Genomic DNA, 20,916 nt, shown 5'->3' with positions numbered 1-20,916 from the left:
GGCAGAAAATTCCCTTTCCTTTTTTAGTAACTCTAATGACCACAACCATGTCCTAGGGGAAGAGGTGAGAGGCAGGGGCTAGCAATGAAGAAGAACTTGTTACTGTTCCTAGGATTACATCATTCCACTTAGAAATGCAGGGATACTTGTTCTTGAGTTTTAATATAATGGGAGGAAACTACATTTGCACAATGTATGATTTTCTTTTAAAAATACTTAGAAAACAGTAGAGGGAAATGGATGACTATAGATATTATGAACATAGCAATTCGTCAACCTTTTACTTGAAGGAAGAATCAACCTGATAGGTGACTTGGCAGTAGGTGTATGTGTGCATATGTATTTATATTGAACCAACCATGAATCTTGGCTTATTGGGGGGAAAAGAAAGTAGGATTGTGGAAAATTTTCACCTTGTGCATTATACACTTTTAGATAGCCTAAATTTTAAAAATACTTTAATATAGAAAAAGCAGAAAAAGGGCTGGGCATGGTGGCTCATGCCTGTAATCCCAGCACTTTGGGAGGCCAAGGTGGGAGGATCACCTGAGGTTGGGAGTTCGAGACCAGCCTAGCCAACATGGTGAAACTCTGTCTCGACTAAAAATACAAAAATTAGCCAGGTATGGTGGTGCCTACCTGTAGTCCCAGCTACTCAGGAGGCTGAGATGGAAGAATCACTTGAACCCAGGAGGCAGAGGCTGCGGTGAGCTGAGATCATGCCACTGTACTCTAGTCTGGGCAACAGAGTGAGACTCTGTCTCAAAAAAGAAAAGAAAAAGCAAAAAAAAAAAAAATTCTCTCAATTTAAACTTAAGGTAAGCTTAAGCTTACCTTAAGTTTAAAGAAAATATCAAATTATAAGGCTAATTTTTACAGATGAGGCCCTGTTTCTAACAAAATAAGATGAAAATGATTCAATTACAATGGGAAATAAAATTGTGAGGAAGGCTGGCTATATCCTTGAACTAACGAACACACTTTCTCCCTGCTTCAATTGGATGAATTGGCCCTATCCAAGTGGAGGTCAAAATGATTGGTGGGCATTAGACTCTGAATAAGACTATCAATTACAAACGATTTAAATCATCAATGGCCTCAGACTTTGATAACTCAATGTCTCCACCTGTAAACTGGCAACATGCTTCAAGGATTCGTCTTTTCCGGAACTGAGATGCCAGGACACTGATGACTTCCAAATCTATTTGTCTTCCTCCATTTCTCATCCTTTCTTATGCCTCTTTCACATCAATTATCCACTGCTGCATAACAAAGCATCCCAAATGTAGCGGCTGAAAACGATATACTATTTCCCATGATTCTTTGGTTTGGCTGGGTGGTGCCCTCTGCTTGTTTTACCTGGGCTCACTCATGTGTCTACCTGGGCAGGAGAGCCCACGATCACACAGGACTTGATCACATAGGTGGCAGTAGGTGACGCTGTCAGTGGGCAGCTTCAGTCCTCCCCAGTGGCTTCTTCTCATCCTAGAGGAGGCGAAGTATCTTCCTCACATGTCAAACCTGGGGCAGCTTTCCAAGGTAATGAATGCAGAAAGAAACTGCAAGTCCCTCTGAGGTTTACATCTGGAATACACACATCACTTCAACAACTTTCTATGGTCAGCAAAAGTCCTAAGACCAGCTCAGGTGTAAAGGGTGAAGAAAGAGACTTACCCTCTTGCTGAGATGAAGGGCAAAGTGTTTCTGACCATATTTAATCTATCACACCTACTCTTTCTTGAAATTCTTTTAGCTCATGTAAAACAATCTTCTTTCCTGGATGACCTCCTAGCTCATGACTCTAATCTCCTTATTTCTCCTCTCTTCCTACATTACAGCTAACTTTGAAAATTCAGCTCTATGTCCTTATGCTTTTAGACTCAACTCAAATCCTCATCCTTGAAGCCCTGAGTAGCTCTAGCCCTGGAGAGTAATCCTTTGTCCTGGATTTTCGTATCTTCTAGTCCTCTTTTCTTCTACACTGTGTTGGCTAGAACTCTAGTGGCTTCACCTTGTTAACTAACAAAGTTTTAGTTTTCAGGAATGCTCTGTCCATTATCTTTCTTAATGTAACTCCTGCAATGCCTACCTAGTTTAATATTGATTCCTGGTAGATGTTTAAAAAGTATCCGTTGTTCAATTTTATAACTTGTTTTGTTGGCTTCATGGTAAATCCACTTTGTGTATATGCACCTTTGAACTACTCATCTACTGACTCAGGGAGCAAAATTCCTTTAAACATAGTTTGTGGCCAGGTATAGTGGCTCACCCCTGTAATCCCAGCACTCTGGGAGGCTGAGGCAGGCAGATCGCTTAAGCCTAGGAGTTTGAGAGCAGCCTGACAACATGGCAAAACCCCATCTCAACCAAAAATACAAAATTGTAGCTGGGCATGGTGGCTTGTGCCTGTATTCCCAGCTACTCGGGAAGTTGAGGTGGGAGGATCATCTGAGCCTGGAAAGTCGAGGCTGCAGAGCTGTGATCGTGCCACTACACTCTAGCCTGAGTGACAGAGTAAGACTCTTGTCTCAAAAGAAAACAAAAATTAAAAGTAAAATTTAGTTAGAATTCTTGTGAACAAAAATAACTAAAAAATTGAGGCCGGGAGAAAGTAGCAATTAATTAATTGAATGAAACCATATAGGCCTCCCTTACTATCACAACCCGTGTACTCTCTTAAAAAAGTCTAACTTGAAAGCAGAATGTTCTGTATAAGATTAAGAACTTTCAAATCCTTTTTTTTTTTCATATAGGGCTGTCAGAATGTATCAAATTGCAAACCAAAATGAAAATTTAAAGACAGAACTTAAGAAAATCTAATCTTTCTATCTAGTAGGCTTCCAGAATAAGATAATCCTTAAAAACATGTGATGTGGGTATCTAAACCCAACAGAACTCATTAATTCAGAATTTGGGGTGGGGAAAGAATCTGTCTAAATTACTAAAATTCTGACTTATGAAGTGTTTTTGAAAGAATCACATTTCTGTTACTTTTGAGTCATGCAATTACTCAAACTTAAATCCAGATCCTCTCCAAGAAAGTTATAAATTGCAAATTAGGAGAGGACCAAAATCCAAAGGTACCACTGACCTCTAAACAGACTATAGAACTGCAAGGTTTGTAAGGAATAACAAATATAGATAAAGGCAATTATGAAAGATGAGATGGCAAAATAATTTTACATGTTAAAGTCATGACAGCAGTACTAACACCTACTAGCCATATACCATGAGGAAGCCCAATACTGAGGACAGAAAGGAAAAGGCTTTTAGAAATTTTGCTTTTTTCGTTTTCAACATTTTATTTTAGGAATGGGGTACATGTGCAGGTTTGTTACAGAGGTTTACTGGATGATGCTGAGGACGATGCTGAGGTTTGGAGTATGAATGAATCTTCACCCAGGTAGTGAGCATAGTACCCAATAGGTAGTTTTTTGGCCCCCTTCATCTCTCTCCTCTCCAGTTGTCCTCAGTATCTATTTTTTCCTCTTTATGCCCAATGTTTAGCTCCCACTTGTGAGAACACACAGTACTTGCTTTTCTGTTTTCTGCATTAGTTCACTTAAGAAAATGGCCTCCAGCTCCATCCATGTTGTTGCAAATGATTTCATTCTTTTTGATAGCTGTGTAGTAATCCATAGTGTGTATGTACCACATTTTCTTTATCCAATCTGCTGTTCATGGGCACCTGGGTTGATTCCACCTGTTTGCTGTCGTGAATAGTGATGCGATGAACATACGAGTTCATATGTATTTTTGGTAAAACGATTTATTTTCCTTTGAGTATATACTCATACTGAGACTGCTACACCAAATGGTAGGTTGACTTCTATTCATGCAATACTAGTGAGCCAGGGGCTTTTCTGAGCTGAAGCAACAGGTTGGCAAAAGCTTTTAAAATGACAATGTGAGCAGCCTGGCTTATATAAATTGACCAAAGCATCTATGAAGGATATATGTTAAATAAGGTTTCCAAGACAGAAATGTCAGAGACAAAAAAAAAAAAAATACAGTAAGTTGTCAAATTAGTTAAGAAAATGTGAGGCTGTGAAAGCCCATGGAACTTGCTTGTACACAGAAGCTGAGGTGAACTTGAAGAATGAGGAAGGACACTGCTGAGTTCAGAGAGTCTTCATGAATTTAGAAGTTTATAAAACAATGAATCAACCTTTGTCACCAACGTAACAGTCCTGATGTATAAATTTCAATGTCTATTTCTAAGAAAGGAAACTACAATATCAAATTAACTTCAAACATGATACTGCACATTGCTTAGCATTTTCCTCTCTATTTGGAGTTGGGTTCTTCTACCCCTATTTCTAAAAAGCTGAGAAAACAAATATTCTTCCAAGGATGTTAAGTTTCTTGTAAAATAAACAGTGACTCAGCTGAGAGGTCAGAAAAGATTTCTGCAATAATGTAATTTGAAAAGATTTTATTTTGAACTTCTGCCTTGCAAGCTACAAACTCAAAGTGGGATGTGGTGTTTGTCGTGGTTGCTGTTTCAGCTGTGATTTTATTTACTTTTCCTCCAGCTTAAGTAGGCACAAATGGAGAAAGCAAACAAATTAATGTTTTGTAAATATTTCAATTCTGATGTGAACTTATTTTTCACTTTTAGCAGTTAATTTTATGTGGCCATTTCTTCATTCATTCATCCATCCAATTCATTTGTTTAATAAATATTTACTGAGCATCTACTATGTACCAGGCACTGATCTAGGTTCTACAACAACATTATCAGCAAGTACAATCACAAGATTTCAAACATGCCGATTAGGTAGTAAGTGACTGGAAGGCTACTTGCAACTGGCTGGGTCTAAGAAGGTTATTCAGAGAGAAAACATTTAAGATAAAATCTGGGTAATAAAGAGCTAACCCTGGAAGACAGGGGAGAGAATCCAGGCAGAAAAAACAGCTAGTGCAAAGGCTAAGTCAGAAACACGCTTGAGTTGTTCCAGAAATGGAAAGAAGGCTGTAATCTTTGACAATGAGTTATGAAGTAGGTAGAGACTAGTGTGCAGGGCTTTGCAGGCTGAGTGGAGAGTTGGGTTTCATTCTAATTGCAGTGGAAGCTACTGAAGGGTTTTAAGCAGGGCAGTGACATGATCTGACTTGCACTTTGAAGTGTGCCATAGTGACTGTCTGCAGCCATCCCGCTGAAGGAGGCTGGGAAAGCATGCAATTGGAGTGCTGGGCCTCTTTTCCCATCATGACCATGGATCTTAAGTGGCCTTCAGTCACATGTGGCAATCACACATGTCCCTAGTCTATTAACTGCTTCTCTCCTAGACAAATGTTCCAGATCACGTTCCCTCCGGAAACCTCCTCACATCCTCATTCCCGACTGACAGCCTTGCTTCTGACTTCACTGAGAAAATGGACATCATCAGGGGAAACTTCCACTACCTTCCAAAGATACGACCATTCTTCCAGGGCCTATGTAGGAATGCAGTCCTTCCTATGAGAGGCCTCTTCATCCCCTCTTTCCTTCCTCCCTTCTCCAGCACATTCTCCAGCCATTCTTCCAGCTCACTGCTGCGTCATCCGCATCTTTGCCTACTCCTCATCAGCAAAGAAACTTGCTGATTCTTTCTCCATCTTTTTTTTTTTAAAGGTCTTTTGGTGCCATTTTTCTCTCCAGCTTTTGCCCTATTTTTTGCTACTATCTATAGCCACGCTTTTCTAAAGCGTTGTCCATATCCACTGTCATCAGTTGTGCTTCTGCTCTTCCCATTCTCATGAACCTGCTCCAATGAGACTTTTACGGCCACCTCCTCTCCTGAAATTACTTTTTAATGTCCCAATTACTTCCATGTTGGTAAACTCTGTGGTCAATTCTCACTCCTCATCTTAGACTATCCCCAGCATTTGACTAGAGATAGCGCGTTTGGCTGGGGATAATCCTCCTTCCTGAAATGCTTGCCTCTCAACCATTAGGGACCCCTCCCTTGATTGTCTCTGACCTATGGGTCTCTCTTCCTCTGCTTCCCCTCTTAAAGTTGGTGTGCTCTGGGGCTTAGTCCCCTGACCACTTCTGTCACCCTCACCGGCTAGTTATTACAGTTTTTATCTTATCAGTATGCCAGGGTCTGAAATGTATGTATGTCTCTAGCAATCTCTCCAGAATTCAAGCCTTGTTTATTCAACGGCTTACTCTACACGTCTTTCCAAATGTCTGACAGACACCTAATACCTCGCACGTCCTAAATTGCACCTGTGATGTCCTCAGACCTATTCTACTCACAGCCATACCCACCTCAGTGGATGTCAATATTCTACTACTACTTGCTCTGGCCACAAATCTTGGAGTCTTTCCTCTTTCTGACTCTTTCTCTCATACTCCACATTCAGTCTATCAGGAAGTTGTGTTGGCTCTGACTTCAAAATGTATCCAGAGCTTGAACCCCTTCATGGCTGCCCTGGTCTGAGTCACCATGATCTCCATCCTGAATTACTACAATACCCCCTTACTGGTCCCCAATTCCACCTTTGTCCCCTCCAATCAATTCTACACAGTGGCCAGAATGACCCCTTTAAATGCAATCAAGGTATTCTTTTGCTCCAATCCTCCAGTGGCTCTCCAGCAAGAGCAGAAGCCTTCCAATGCCCTTCCAGCCCTGCACACCCTACTCATCTCCCCTTCTCTCTCACAGCCACATAGGCCAAAAGCTGTGTCCCAGACACATCAGGCATACTCAAGGCTCTGGATCTTGGCACTTGTTTTCTCTTCCACTAGATATCCACCTGTCTTGCTGCTTCACCTCCACCAGACTTTTCCTGTCACTCTATTTCAAATCCCAATTGTGTATCCAACTCTGGATACACTTTCCAATCCTTCAGCTTTAACCAAAGCAGAAACACTGTATTTTACTTGGTTGACTGTCTGTTCTCTTCCTGCTATATTTAAATTCCACAAAGGCAGGGAATTTTGTACATTGTGTTCACTGTTGCTTCCCAACATCTGGAACAATTCCTTGGCATATAATCGAAGCTGAGCATTGAGTAGATGAAAAGAATGAATGAAGTAGTCAGGATGACGCTGCAAGTTTTAGCTTGAGAAACTGGATGGACGGTGAGATGGGGAAGCCTGAAAGAAGGCTAGGTTTCAGGGCTCACGAGAGAATAGAGCTCGGATTTGGAGTTACTGTGAGATGTCCATTAGACATCAAACAGACACATTAGTAGTAGGCAGTTAGCTATGTAAGTCTGAAATTTGGAGACTCTAGGAGTTAGTCAATTGTGGGTGGCCATCAGCTTGTAAGTAGTATTCAAGTCATGGAGTCAGATAAGCTTATCTGGTCAGAGAAGAGAGACAGAAGGGAATCAGGTCCAGGGCTAGGCCCAGTTTAATGCCAACCTTAGAGACCGAGCAAAGGAGAGAATGTTAAAAGGGACTGAAAAGAAGCCAAAAGTGAGGTTGGAGGAAAGCCAGAGTGTTGTAGGAAGGTGGGACTGGGGAGGCCAACGCAAAGACACAGGTAGCCGTAGGCTTGACAGACTCAGGCTCAGTGGAATGAGAGGACAGAAGCTGACTGATGAGGTTGGAGGACAAAACGCAAGTCAAGTGAAGAAGTTATAGGCCACTGCTTGCATCAGTTTTGCTGTGAAGGGGAGCAGAAAAACAGGTTGGTCACGCCCTAGCCTCACTTCCAATCACTGCTTCATTCACAAGGATTCCACTCACCCTCTAACCACTCATCTCTCCAGCCCACTCCTCAAGTACTGGCACTCCAACAAGTCTTCAGCCCCACCAGGACCTGGAAATCCACGTTCTCCCTTCCCTCCTTACCCTGCTACCTACTTTCCATGGCCCACCACCAAGGCCACTTCTTTGCACTTCCCCTTCTCCCTTTATTTACCTTCTTCTCTCTCCATCACTCAGGCAAACCTTATCTGATCAAGTCAACTCTTATTTTATCCCTGCATTCAAGGAGCTAAACGTGGCTGAATCAAGCATACGACTATGCTTATCAGCCTTGTTTTAAACTTAGGAACATAAATCTCAAGTCGATCTTGAAGAATGCCCTGCAATATACCACATTACCCTGGTGAGCTGACGTTCCTACTTTCAAAGATGATTACTTCACACCAATACTCTTCTCAAGCCTCCAGCATCCCCTCCCACTTCTTCACTCTAATTATTTTGCTTTTTAGTTCAGAGGAAATAAATTGAGACCACCTTGTCCTCTTGTCACAATATCTCCTATCCTACCTAAGTCTATGCCCACACACTCTGCCTTGTTGCAAAGGCCAATGCTTCCATTTGTGCACTGACTGCGTCACCAATTTCCCCCTTCAATGGGATTATCATCATGCACACACACACAGAGCTGCAGTATTTCCCATCCTGAAAAAATACCTTCCTCAAGTTCCCTCCAGATACTAATCCATCTCCCTGCCCCCACTTCTCAGGTCTCTAGAATTCTTTGCAGGGTTCCCTCCCTAACTTCATTCTAGTTTCTGATCATCGCCACTGCTTTAGAGAGATGCCACCTGTATAATACAGTCTGTCCTCTCCCACCCAACTAAGTCATTTTTCTCCTTCCCTGTTTACTTTTCTCATTAGTACTTTTACTACTTCAAATTATATGCTTGTCTCCTCTTTAAAATGTTAAGTAAGCTCCTTGAAAACAGGAGTCTTGATCTACTCAACCCATACCACCTACACGTCATGGCCTCTCAAGTCATTGGTTATATTACAGAAAAAGGTATTTGAAAAGGGAGGTTCAAAGGCAGCCCTCTATTTTTAGTAAAGGTAAAATACTATAGCATATTTTTATGGATGGGAAGAATCCTGTAGAAAACTGTGTTAATGTAGAAGGGATATAAATATAGGCACATTGCTGGACTTTGAGAAATGGAAAAAAATAAGGTCTGGGATGAAACCTCCACTGGTCTCTGTATGTAACACTATCCTTGGAATCCTTCCCCACAGAGTGACTGCTGGGATTATGTTCTGAGAAGACACCCTGTTACCTTTTATATGAGATTGATCAAAGTCTGTGGTATACTGAATTTCATGATGCAGCAGGCTTCCTAACAAAAATATGTATTTATTTTGCATAGCTAAAACATGAAAGCCCCAGAGTGGTTGAAAAAATAATAGCCTACACATTTTTTTTCATGTACTGTAAACTAAGAATGACATTTTCATTAGTGCCTCTTTCTCTTTCAGGAACTATGTGAAAAACAACATTTGTTTTATGAGTCATCACCAAGAAGAATTAATGCCAAGGCAGCCTCAAAAAAGAAAACCGCAGGAGCAGCTCTTGGAGTGTAACAAGCTGTGTAGTAGGGGCCAATCCAGGCAGCTTTCTTCAGAGACCTAATGGCCTCAACACCTTCTGAACGTGGATAGTGCCGGAACACTTAGGAGGGGGTCTTTGGACCAATGCATAGTTGTGACTCTTGTGCATTCTTTTCAGTGTCATGGAACCGGTTTTGAAGAGATACTCTGAAATGATAAAGACAGCCTTTAATCCCCTCTTCGCCAAAAGGAACCTCAAAAGTTAGATGAGGTACAAGGTCCTAAGTGATCTCTTTCTTATTCTGAGCAGGGTATCAGGTTGAAAAAAAGCTACTGGCTGGTTTAATCTACCCTCTTCATAGAGCCTTTGAAAAGGCTACGTCCTAGCGAAGACATCAACCTCTGCCTTAAGCTATATATGAACGGAGGCCAGTCGCAGCTTTATTATTCAGACACACAAGTGGCCTGGACACGAGGGTACAGTTTTTGCCTACCAAGACACTACTTGCGCTGGGTCTCACGTAAGAAAGACACACAGTGTGGACAACTGCCTGTATATTCTATCTGGATTAGGGGAGGGTCCCGGCGAGGATTTCAGTAGTAATTCCTAGTTACAGTTCAAAAAGTATGAAGATTAAAGAGCTTATTTTATGAATTATAAACTACAATTTAATGCAAAATATCCTTTTATGAATTTCATGTTAATATTGTAAAATATTAAAAGAATTCTGCAATCGTTGAGAAAAATGAGCATTTTTTCCATTTTTAAAAAATACATAGAAAAGAATTTTAAAATCCTGGGACCACGTTTATTTAGAAGTAGCTGTTAGTAAAATATTAGAAAAGGAGTCAGACCATTAGGTTATTTATCCAAATCTCTAAGCAATTAGGTTTAAGTTTATTAAGTCAAGCCTATAAAAGCGGCGTCCTTGTAAGGCTTTCATGACAATGTATAGTCATCCACAGTGTCCTGCAATTCTTCACACGCCTCAGGAATATCACTACCTCAGGTTACGGCACACAGGTTATAATCGATGATGACTTTCAGATGACCGCAGACATAATAAATGACATTCAGACATCAGGACACTTCCCTCACTATGTGCTTCTCTATGATGGCCACCTGTACCAGCAATGTGGGTTTCACCCACACAATGATGAGCTGTTCTCTACTTCTCCAGTTGATTTTAAAGACTTGGTAAGATGTCTTACTAGTAAAATTTGGGTATGATGATAGAAAATCCACAATCCAATCTTGAACCACTTAAGTAGTAACATATTAAATTACTAGTATTGTTTAAGTGATGGATGACACACAAAAAACTTAAAATCATGAACAACCTAGCTTGGAAAAGAATTTTAAAACATGATCAACCTGAAGAAAAGAGAATACTAGGAGCCAAAGCTCCTTTTCATTTAGCCTGGAATTTTCCTACTGGTTCCTAACAAACTGTCTCAATGTCATATAAGGGAATATGATATACTACATTCCCTTATAACAATGCAGAGAGACTATAAATCTATGTAAGATAGTAAAACTGTATCAGAGACTCAGGAGAATGACTAAAAGGCCTAGATCTGCAGTGTATTATCTGCATTAAAATTGGCAGGGGGAAGCTAAAAGTAAAGATTTGAGATCTCAGTTCTATCATGGCATATTTCAAATGCAAGTTAGGGCATGCATTGTCTTTTGTTTTTGGAAAGAGAAGGTAAAGTGTGTTCTCCCCATGTTTCCTTCCGTGTTTCATAGTTCAAACACTATCTATGCTTTAGGTATTCTTTGGTTTAGCCATTCATTGTAAATGGGCAGGAAACTGTTTATCAACCTAGCTTGGTTTATTACTAGTGACCTCGACTTCAGTATCTTGAGCATTCTATTTTTCTTTTATTACCCTGAGTCTGTAACTAAACAATTTTGTCTTCAAATTAATTTTTATCCAATATCCACAGCCCCACACCAAATCAAGCTTTGTGATTTTCAAAAATAAAAAGGGGGAAATACTTACAATTTATACATATACATTCACAGTTTTTATTTATTAAAAAAATTTACAGTACTTATGGAGAGCCAGCAGAAGACATCAGAGCACTCACTTCTTCCTGTCTTTGTTAAGGTTAGCAAATTACCCATGGACACTGCTAGGTGAAGCTCACTCGGCAGCCCTGAAACCAGACCTGGTCACACTGTCTTTACCCTCTCCCTTCAAATAAAGCACTTCAATTAGCTACTGATCTGCCCCGTTTTCAAGTCATGTGAATACTAAAAAGGTTCCATCATCTGGATCTCTACCTTGGCTATATAAGTGTGTTTTCCCCATTCTATATTTCTTTTTTCGGTGAACATTGCAAAACAGGAGGTGCCTTACTACTATTAATTAAAACTAAATGAAATATGTAAAATATTTAATACAGTGAGCTTGTAACTCTTTCATGTCATTTTATTCTCTATATTTATGACTTTGGCTAGCCTACTGAATCTTAAAATGAAGGAAATAAACACTTTTTTAAAAAAAAAAAAAAAGGAAAAAAAGTCTAAAAATCTCAATGAAATCTTTCATAAGAAAAATGTAAGTTAGGCTTTGCCTTCTACTTTGGAGGGAGTGAGAAGCAGGTTAGGGAAGGCACTGAGAAGAAAAAAGATAAAAATTCTATGTATTATTCAGTGCAGTGCCTAAGCTAGGTTTTCAAGATTTTACAATATGGTAAGAAAAATATACTATATATGGAGGTTAGGATGTTGCAATTTTTCCACAAAGGTTTTAAAACATTTTGGAAATACAAGTTTTTGTGGAACATTGTGTTGGAATATTGTCTCCATTAAGTTTCTCCTGAGAAGTTAATTGGACCCTCCACTTAGCTTTGTTTCTCGGTATAATTACTGTTGGTTACACTAAACTCCTAAATCTAAGTGACAGGGGACAACTACAGCTTGATCCTGTATTACCACTTCAGGGCTCCTGGGTGAGCCAGACACACTGTTTCATAAATGCGTATTTATTATCACTTTAAGAGTAGCAATCCCATATACTGCATAGTCACTCTTTAACTCCATTAAATAAGATACAGCAAGGGGAAGGACAATATCACACAAAATGGCTTTCAAATTCAAGTGGGACTATTTGATCATTACATTGTGGCACACAGGCAGCAGCTTGGCTTGTGGGCACTTTTGTTAAAACAGCTCAATGTTATACCAGCTTCTGACAAGATTCTTAGTATAGCCTTGAGCACCAACCCAAGATTAAAGAACCTCAATCACTTCTCTACAACTACAGGTGTTGAGTCTTTCTGGAAAAACAAAGGTCCAAATGAGGCACCATTCATCCCAGCTTCTTTCTCATGTCCATCTAGTGGGTAAGAGGTTTCTCTTTTTAAAACTACAATTTCTTAACTTTTACAAGTTATTTAACATTTTCTATCATATTAAATTAGCAACATAAAACATTATCCTTTATCTATAAACTTCTCCGGTTCCCTAGAGTTTATATACACGTTTTGATTTCTAATCTTCAAGAACAAAAATTTATATTTGTTATTTGGTAACAGAGCATTAAAAGATACTACACACATGTGGTGCATACACACACACACACACACACACACACACAGTGCACTTCAAAAAGAAGCCAACACATTTTAGCCAAAGTCTTAAGCTTGAATAAATTTAAAAAAAAAGAAGTATGAACACAATTTTTGTTAAAATAGAAAATGGGGAATAAAAGTTAGAGAATGGATATGAAGAGAGATTTTTCCAAACTTTTATTTGTGCACATTCAATTGAAAAAGATAACTTTTACAGGTTCTTTGGTGCCCATATTCAGCATACAAAAATGTAAAAGACTATTCACAAATAAAACACATTAGCTCAAAATGGAAAAAAAATAACAATGACAACAATAAAACAATCTAAGGTAGTGCACACTGTGACAGCTCTGCTTATGGGGACATGAGAATTACTGCGAAAATAAATAGAATGTCCTTTTGTAAAAGCAGCAATGTCATGTCTTGTAAACTTCCTTTTATATTACAGCAAGGTTTGGAATAAAATCCAAAGGGACTGGAGCTTACACTGTAGCCGTGAATGAATAAAAGAGTCTATTTCCTCAATTACTGTTGGTCCAGTTTTCCTTTTGAGTCCAATGTGCAGCAGGTTTTAAAAGGTGCTCAGTTAGAGATTCTAACCAATTAAGTGGTGACTTATAAAATTTCTTTCCTGCTTTCAAACACAAATGGGTAAATCTGTTCCACAGCAGTAGCAACAGCCTTTACGTTGGGCCCTGTAATAAACACAACGGAGAAAGGAGTGAGAAGAGTTGGAAAGCAGAGCACTAGGAAAAACTGATTTCCCAGAATTAAAAATATTCGAGTAGTACAGAATATCAAGTTAATTGTTTTTTAAAAACACTACACATATAATTATACACATAGTCATAATAAGGGCAAAAATAATACAGATTTTTTTCTGGGCAATTAAAGGACATATGAAACACAAAATGAGGTTATTCACTTTGTTTTCGGGCACAAGAGTGAATAAAAAGTATACGAAAAACTGCGTACAAACTATCGTGGACTACTGTGGTTTAAAAATCCCCACAGATTCACCACCACTGGGTATCCACATGTTTGTTACCAATCCGGTCATAAGCCTCAGAGCTTATAGGAATCAACAGAAAACAAAAAAAGCAGAAGGCTATGAGGTGACCATGTGTTATGTTAATTCTCGAACAGCTTTATAAAAATGTAATCTTTCATTTAAATAGCTAAAAAGAAACAAAAAGGACAATGAAAACTATTTTCATAAAATTTATTTGAATAAAAATGGCTTCATTAATACATACTTACTGCTTTTGAAAGACCCAGGAAACTAGCAAATTTACCCACTGTAAACTCTCTAAAGGTCCTAACCACATCCTGTCTTGGTCAGGTCCTTCCTGACTCATTTTATCCCCACACTGCTATGCTTTGCTCATGGGAACCAATTCAGTATTACTAACATTTCACAGGATATTCCTGGTGTAAGTAAATAATGAATACTACTTAACCAGGTCAATTGTCTTCCGTTTGTTATCATTTTAATATCTAGTAACTCAGTAAATACAGAGCTTTGCATATGCATTGTTTTATTGTATACTTAGCAGAGATTCACTAATAGACTTTGGAGCTTCTCAGATGTCCAGGCTCCAAAGTGTAGAAACAGAGAGCAGAAAGAAGGGAAGAAACAGACATCTCCTCTGCCGTCCCATATTTAAGATTCAGGTGGGATCTTGGAATCCGCTTTGAAAGTTCCCAAGGAAGACGGAAAAACCCATGGGATGAGTTAAAACTAAAGTTTATTTGTTAAGAGACTAAATTGTTATTTTCCTCTAAGGACTGAAGAAAGAAACAACAAAGCTCAAGGACACTAAAGAAATCTTAATTCATTTTTGCCTAAGGTTGGGCCTGACTCTCAAGCAACGCTTCTGTACACTTTATAATAATCATAGTACCATTAAAAAGTCACACAGCATGCTAATGCTACCCTTTGACATGAATGCCTAGTCTTCTGAAACCCCTTCTCCAAATAAAGATTCAAAAGATATAGCAAGATAAATATAACAAACAGGTATCAATTATATTTAATATTTTGCTTATGTAAAAACCTCTGTGAAATTTATAAAATGAGTTTCTCATATTTTAAATGTAAGATATCATAAATTGAAAAAAAATATCATACTACGGATACACATACCAGAATATTTTGAAAGCTCCACCCTGGAAACTATTCAAATGTCCATATCTAAGAATGAATGATCTACATACAACTACACAGAACATAATACAGATGAATCTCACTAAGATAATGTTGAGTGAAAGAAGACAGACACAAAATAATACGTGTAACATTTATAAATAGTACAAAAGTAGGTAAAACACATTTACAGTGTTAAAAGTCTGGAGACTGGTTCTTCCTAAAGGGCAGAAGTGACAGATAGTAACAAATCAGACATGATTTCTACCTTGGTATGAGCATCTTGTATCATTCAATCCATAACTGACAAGTTTGGTATCGATATAATAGAATACCTGTTACCGTGATACTTCCTGTCGAAAAAATCTGTAATGTAGCTCTTAGAGACTTTATCCGATAGCACACAGCAGGATGAAGTTCAGGTTCGTAACTATACAAAAAAAGCCACAATTAATATAAGTGTTTACAGCCTGACTAGTAATTTCAAATTTGGTAATTTATCAAGATAAATTGCTTCAAAGACTTACCTGGCATGAGGTCTATTGTTCTTTGTGAATTCTGGCAAACGGATTTCAAATGGCATGTTACACACTGCCAAAACGTTAACAACCTTAAAATCTGTAAATATTACCTTTAGGAGAGAAGTAAAACTCAATAAATTTATTTTGAAACAAACAAAAAAATCTGCTCATCATGGCAATCCTTAATAATTGTCAATCCTTAAAAACAAGAGCAAACAAGATAAAAACATTTTAAGTGTATGTTTAGTACTGTAAGTTGCGTAGCACTGAAAGCTTTAATTCAATTTTTTAAAAAGCTCAAAAACGTCATTAAAAAAATTAAAACCTGAGGTATTTGCATGATTAAAACTGACTGGGTCTTTCTAACTACATGCTTAATTTTTTTTAATACTTTAAGTGAAATACTTAAAACTACTAGGAAAAGAGGAATAGTGAGGGAAAAAATTTAAGGCCAGGTCATCCTGCTAGAGTAAAAATGGAAAAGATGTCACTTTAGAATGTTAGTAAATACAGACTGTACACTGGGCTCCAAAAGCCAGATGTTTTTATCATATGCAATTAGGTAAAATGGTATTTCTGTAAGATCAGTTAGAGGTTTATTTTCTTTTTGGGGATAGAGTGATAAAATTGTTTTTAACTAATTGGGATTTCTCTCTACACTTCTAATGTCATGCTAAGAAAAGAAGTTCCAAGGCCGAAAATAATGCTCTCTTAACAGTAATAACTTCAGCCACTCCTACCAGCATCTTCAACTGTTTCATTTCGTTATTTTTCAAACATTCCTCCTAAAATCACAATTTTAGATGAGCTAACTATCCTCCAGCTCACTCTTGCACACAGCAGTTGCAGAAAGCCAGGAAACCACAAAGTGGCAGCATTCTCAAATCACAGCACAACTCAAGACTCTCTACTGCCTCCCTCCTCAAGCACCAACCCCTGCTCGCACCAGCCATTCAGTCTCTTCCTATCACCCTCTACTTCAGAAGGACTGAGTAGACAGTCATCAGGGGGAAACACAACTTTCCATCCCCACTTCTACAAACTTGTCTCAATCCCAAACAGCCTTGCCTTCACCTTGAGGGACCATATCTCATCTTTATCTTTTACTTATCTATCATTTGCAAGTGACCTAGCAAGTCCATAATACATAATTATTTTATTCAAAGGTATACCTCTATCAAATTATACGTATTGATAAGGCTGACAGTGACAGTCACGTTACAAGCGTGAGAGCCTGCCAGCTGGTATGTCCATGTCAACAGGCCTCTGCAGTTCTCTATTTACCATCCTGACCCGGCATTCTTGAGATGACCAAAACTGATTTTGTATGTGTATGTCAGAAGTGAAAAAACTTAAAAAGAGTTGAAAAGGAAATTAACCTGTGAGGTAACAAGTCTCTTTATGGGAAAGGAATTAGGGAAAAAGCTACGATCCTTTACAAATACCCACATGGCCAAATTTTGCTACTAATTTTCATGCTGAAGGGCAGTATTAAAAACCTAGAAAAAGTTCAATCGTAAGAATAGTATGGATAGTGATTTCTTGAGTCTATTACAATTTTTAATTCTACAAAAATAAATCCTTCAATATTTGTAGTTTAGATAGTGTTTGAAAATGTTACCTGAAAACCTAGTTTCTGCAGACTGCGGGCTAAACGTCTGGCACCAAATTTAGCTTCTTCTTCACTATGGTTTTAAGGAAAGAAAAAGATGATCAGTTACACAGGAAATAAGTTTTACCCTAAGGAACACAGCAAACTTCACATATAATTTTGCTGTTAAATCTAGGAAAATGTCCTTTCCATGAGGAAAAAAGTAAAAAATAAAAATAAAAAATTCAAGTAGCATTTACCTTGTTGCTCCAGTGCAAATAATTTTTCCTGAGGACCAAATTGTAGCTGTAATTCTAGGTTTTCTAAGCTTCATTAATACTTTCTGGGGGGGAAAAAAAATCTGATTACCTCATAAGCATTACTTTTCACATAGGGTTCTGTTGTATACAGTCATATTAATGTCTAAATACTACTCCAAGCTTATCCAAGACTGCAATAACTGCTCTCCAAATCACCCATTCTGAAATCAAGTACAATGCTGAACACAAAGAACATATTAATCCAAAAAGACATTTGATTAATTAAAAATACAAGGTGTACAGAAATATCTCACTCTATATACTTGAAATCAATGTACTCCAAGTACGTAAACAGTTCAACTCTCATTCCACTCCAGTCACATGATTGGAACTTACATGGCTCCTCACACACACCAAATCTGTTCATGCCTCAGACGCTTTGCAGTAGCTGTTCCTTTCATTTGGAATATTCTCCCCTCAATATTCCCACTTCATTCAGGTCTCTTACCAGATGTCCCCTCCTGAAGAGAGGCCCTCCCTTACCATTTCCCTGAAATACCCACCCCTTCATCACCTTCTAATTTATTCTGCTTCGTGGTACTCATCACTACTTTATATTGCATCCTACAGTTGGGATGCTTATTACATACTCAAGTTCAACATGGGCATCTTGAGTAATGGAGACATGTTGGAGCTGGAGAAGAAATAAATTAGCTTTGGAAGGCATTAAAGCTATGGGTTACAATGAAATAAATACAAAGTGAGTATAAATAGTTCAAGGACTAAGCTCCAAGACAACCTGCAAATTTAAATTTTCATTGCAACTTTTCATTAATGTAAATATTTGTTAAAGTCCATTCTATGTAAGAAAGAGATAAATGTTTACTGACTAACATATAAATGAATCAGATGTTTCTGCTTAAAATTTTTGTTACATTTAAGTTCTTCGTTCTCTGTCACATGCCATATTATCAAACTAGAAAGCTATTAATCTGGGCAGACTCACATCTTTACTTAGTTTCTAGTATTAAGAATTAATGACAATTTACGTAGGTATCCTGGGCATCTAATTGTTTGAGCTAAATAGAGCCTTGAGATACATTCTTAATTTTCATAATAAATGTATAAAATGTATATCCATCTCATCAATCTTTGGTTTATAATGACATTCAATACCTTTTATAATGTTAATCTCAAAACACTAAGGGTTTGCTCATTATTAATATTCAGGCTTTAAAATATTGCAGGTTTAACAAAAACTAAAATTCAAGCTATCCAGTTTATCTTAATAATATCTTATAATCATATTATTTTCAGCAGTTTGTTATGAAAGAAAACCATCTACGTTGGTTAATTAAAAAAGAATATGATAATATAACAATTATATATTAAGGCATCATTCAAATATAATAATATTTGAATGGGTATATGTGAGAATATAAGGGTTCCTTTCTTCGGTTAAAATAAACTGAGAGAACAATAAAATGTCTCTGTAACCAACGAGTTCTTTGCTGATTCAGGTACTATGTACAAAAGCTTGCACCTCCACAAGATGAGGGACTGCTTTTACAGGGCTCACTTCTGTATCCAGGACAACTGGCACATGGTAAGGTGCTCATAAACTACCTGTAGAATGAATACATTTTAGTATCACTCATAGAACTATAAAATTAGGCTTATGTAGTACAAATATCAAAACTCAAATACTTACTCCAACATCACGTTTATAAATTACATTTGCTCCTTCCAAAGCAATCTTCCTTAAGTTCAAATGGCATCTTGTTCTAAAAACACAGACTACATTTGTAATTAGAATGTCCAATGCAACGTCACTGTCTGCATCCATTGGGGTGGCTTAAAAATTTAGCTTTTCACCACGAAGATCACATCCTGAGAAATAAAACAAATAAAATAAAGTCATTAAACTTAAATGTTCTCTTAATTCGCTTTTCACAAACAATCTTGAAATGTAAAAAATGAATCTATATTTATTTTTCAAGTATTACTAGAATCAAATCATGTCCCTGGCCAGGCACGGTGGCTCACATCTCATCTGTAATCTCAGCACTTTGGGAGGCCAAGGTGGGTTAATCATCTGAGGTTAGGAGTTTGAGATCAGCCTGGCCAGCATAGTGAAACCTGGTCTCTTCTAAAAATACAAAAATTAGCCAGGTATGGTGGTACATGTCTGTAATCCCAGATAATCGGGAGGCTGAGGCAGGAGAATCGTTTGAATCTGGGAGGCAGAGGTTGCAGTGAGCTGAGATCGCACCACTGCATTCCAGCCTGGGCGACAGAGCGAGACTTCAGCAAAACAAACAAACAAACAAAAATCATGTCCCTTCTTCTCCCCACTAAAAATGCCATTTAAAAAAAAGCTACCATGACATCCAATATACTTCAAAATCCAGGCCTTTCATTCCTTAAAAAGTAACTTTTACTTGCCAAGAGTTTGCCAGACTTAGCTGGGTACAATGTGGCAGAAATAAAATACTACAGATTTCAGCTTCCCTAGCAACAACTGGTATAGCCAACTGGCCACCTGAATGTGTTCTGGTCAACGACACATAAAATGAAATGCTTATGTATCTTCCGGGAAGTCTACTTAGAGCAACCAACTAAGTCAGCAAGGGCTCCTTTATCTTTCTGCCCTTTTTCATTCTTGCTGTCTAGAGGTTGGATAAAGCTCAAGTAGCCAATTTTGGAGCATGAGACAATGAGGATGAAGATGGTAGAACAAGATAGAAGCGGCCTGGGCCCCTTACCCTGTGAATCTCCTTATTATCTCCCTACTTCTTAATTCTAGACCTCATGAGTGTGAGAGAAAAATCAATTTCCCTCATGTTGAATTTCTGTGATATACAGCCAAACCTAATCCTAACTGTTGCACATCCCTTGAGGATGAGCTACCAGAAAGCAACTACGTAACAGGAAACTTCATGCAAATAAACTATCAAATTTACTATTTCATGACAGACTTGTTTTTATAACAGGTGAAAACAAATTGACTCAGATATACTACTTTTGAGTTCTACTCTATTCTGAATTTACTATTTTGAGTTCTGCCTGAGAGGACAAAACTAAGGTCAATATTAGTAAAACTGAGTCAAGAAAAAAGGGTAAAGCAAATCTGTGTGAATGCAAAAAAGAAGCCTTGAAATTAGTTCAAAATTGCTAATTTTTCAATATTTCAGCAACTTAAATTTTAAAAATAAGTTCATGAGAATAGTTCATCATAAGTTACTAAGTATTCACATTTTATAATATGAGTAATCTGACAAGCAAGCTCAGAAAATATTGCTTTAATAAGAAGTTTCCAATTAAAGATGTGATATAAAAAGTCACTACTTTTTAAAAAGAGGCAACCTACATGAAAGGGCACATTTTTTGAAGTATGAAAAAAGACCCACTTGCAATCAGTTCATCTGTCTTGTAGAATAAGAGAACAGAACTGGATATTACCAAAGATTTACTTTTTAAAGTTAAATAGATGTATCCCTTTTCAATAATATAATTAGAATGACAGTCCAATGAGACAGACAAATCTCAATTTCTACAAAGCATCT

At 37.8% G+C, this 20,916-nt stretch overlaps 2 protein-coding genes across 5 annotated transcripts in view; one reads left to right on the top strand and one right to left on the bottom strand.

Moving 5' to 3' along the window:
- SLC2A12 (solute carrier family 2 member 12) overlaps positions 1–12,858 on the top strand; it is a 69,375-nt gene extending 56,517 nt beyond the window's left edge. The window contains exon 5 of the mRNA XM_017500633.2: positions 9,179–12,858. Within this exon, the coding sequence (XP_017356122.1) occupies positions 9,179–9,332 (154 nt within the window). The 3' untranslated portion in view covers positions 9,333–12,858. The remainder of the gene's footprint in view (positions 1–9,178) is intronic.
- Positions 12,859–12,986: 128 nt separating this feature from the next.
- TBPL1 (TATA-box binding protein like 1) overlaps positions 12,987–20,916 on the bottom strand; it is a 30,150-nt gene continuing 22,220 nt past the window's right edge. For all 4 annotated transcript variants that reach the window (XM_017500637.2, XM_017500639.2, XM_017500638.2 and 1 more), the window contains 6 exons: positions 19,062–19,240; positions 17,351–17,433; positions 17,121–17,184; positions 15,506–15,609; positions 15,314–15,408; positions 12,987–13,527 (listed from right to left, as the gene is read on the bottom strand). In XM_017500637.2, coding sequence (XP_017356126.1) covers positions 13,448–13,527; positions 15,314–15,408; positions 15,506–15,609; positions 17,121–17,184; positions 17,351–17,433; positions 19,062–19,196 — 561 coding nt within the window. In that variant the 5' untranslated portion in view covers positions 19,197–19,240 and the 3' untranslated portion in view covers positions 12,987–13,447. The remainder of the gene's footprint in view (positions 13,528–15,313; positions 15,409–15,505; positions 15,610–17,120; positions 17,185–17,350; positions 17,434–19,061; positions 19,241–20,916) is intronic.

This window comes from Cebus imitator, unplaced genomic scaffold (assembly GCF_001604975.1).
Source record: "Cebus imitator isolate Cc_AM_T3 unplaced genomic scaffold, Cebus_imitator-1.0 Scaffold267, whole genome shotgun sequence".
Classification (NCBI taxonomy): Eukaryota; Metazoa; Chordata; class Mammalia; order Primates; family Cebidae; genus Cebus; species Cebus imitator.
Note: the sequence above shows the minus strand (reverse complement) of the source record. Positions and strands in the feature narration are given on the sequence as shown.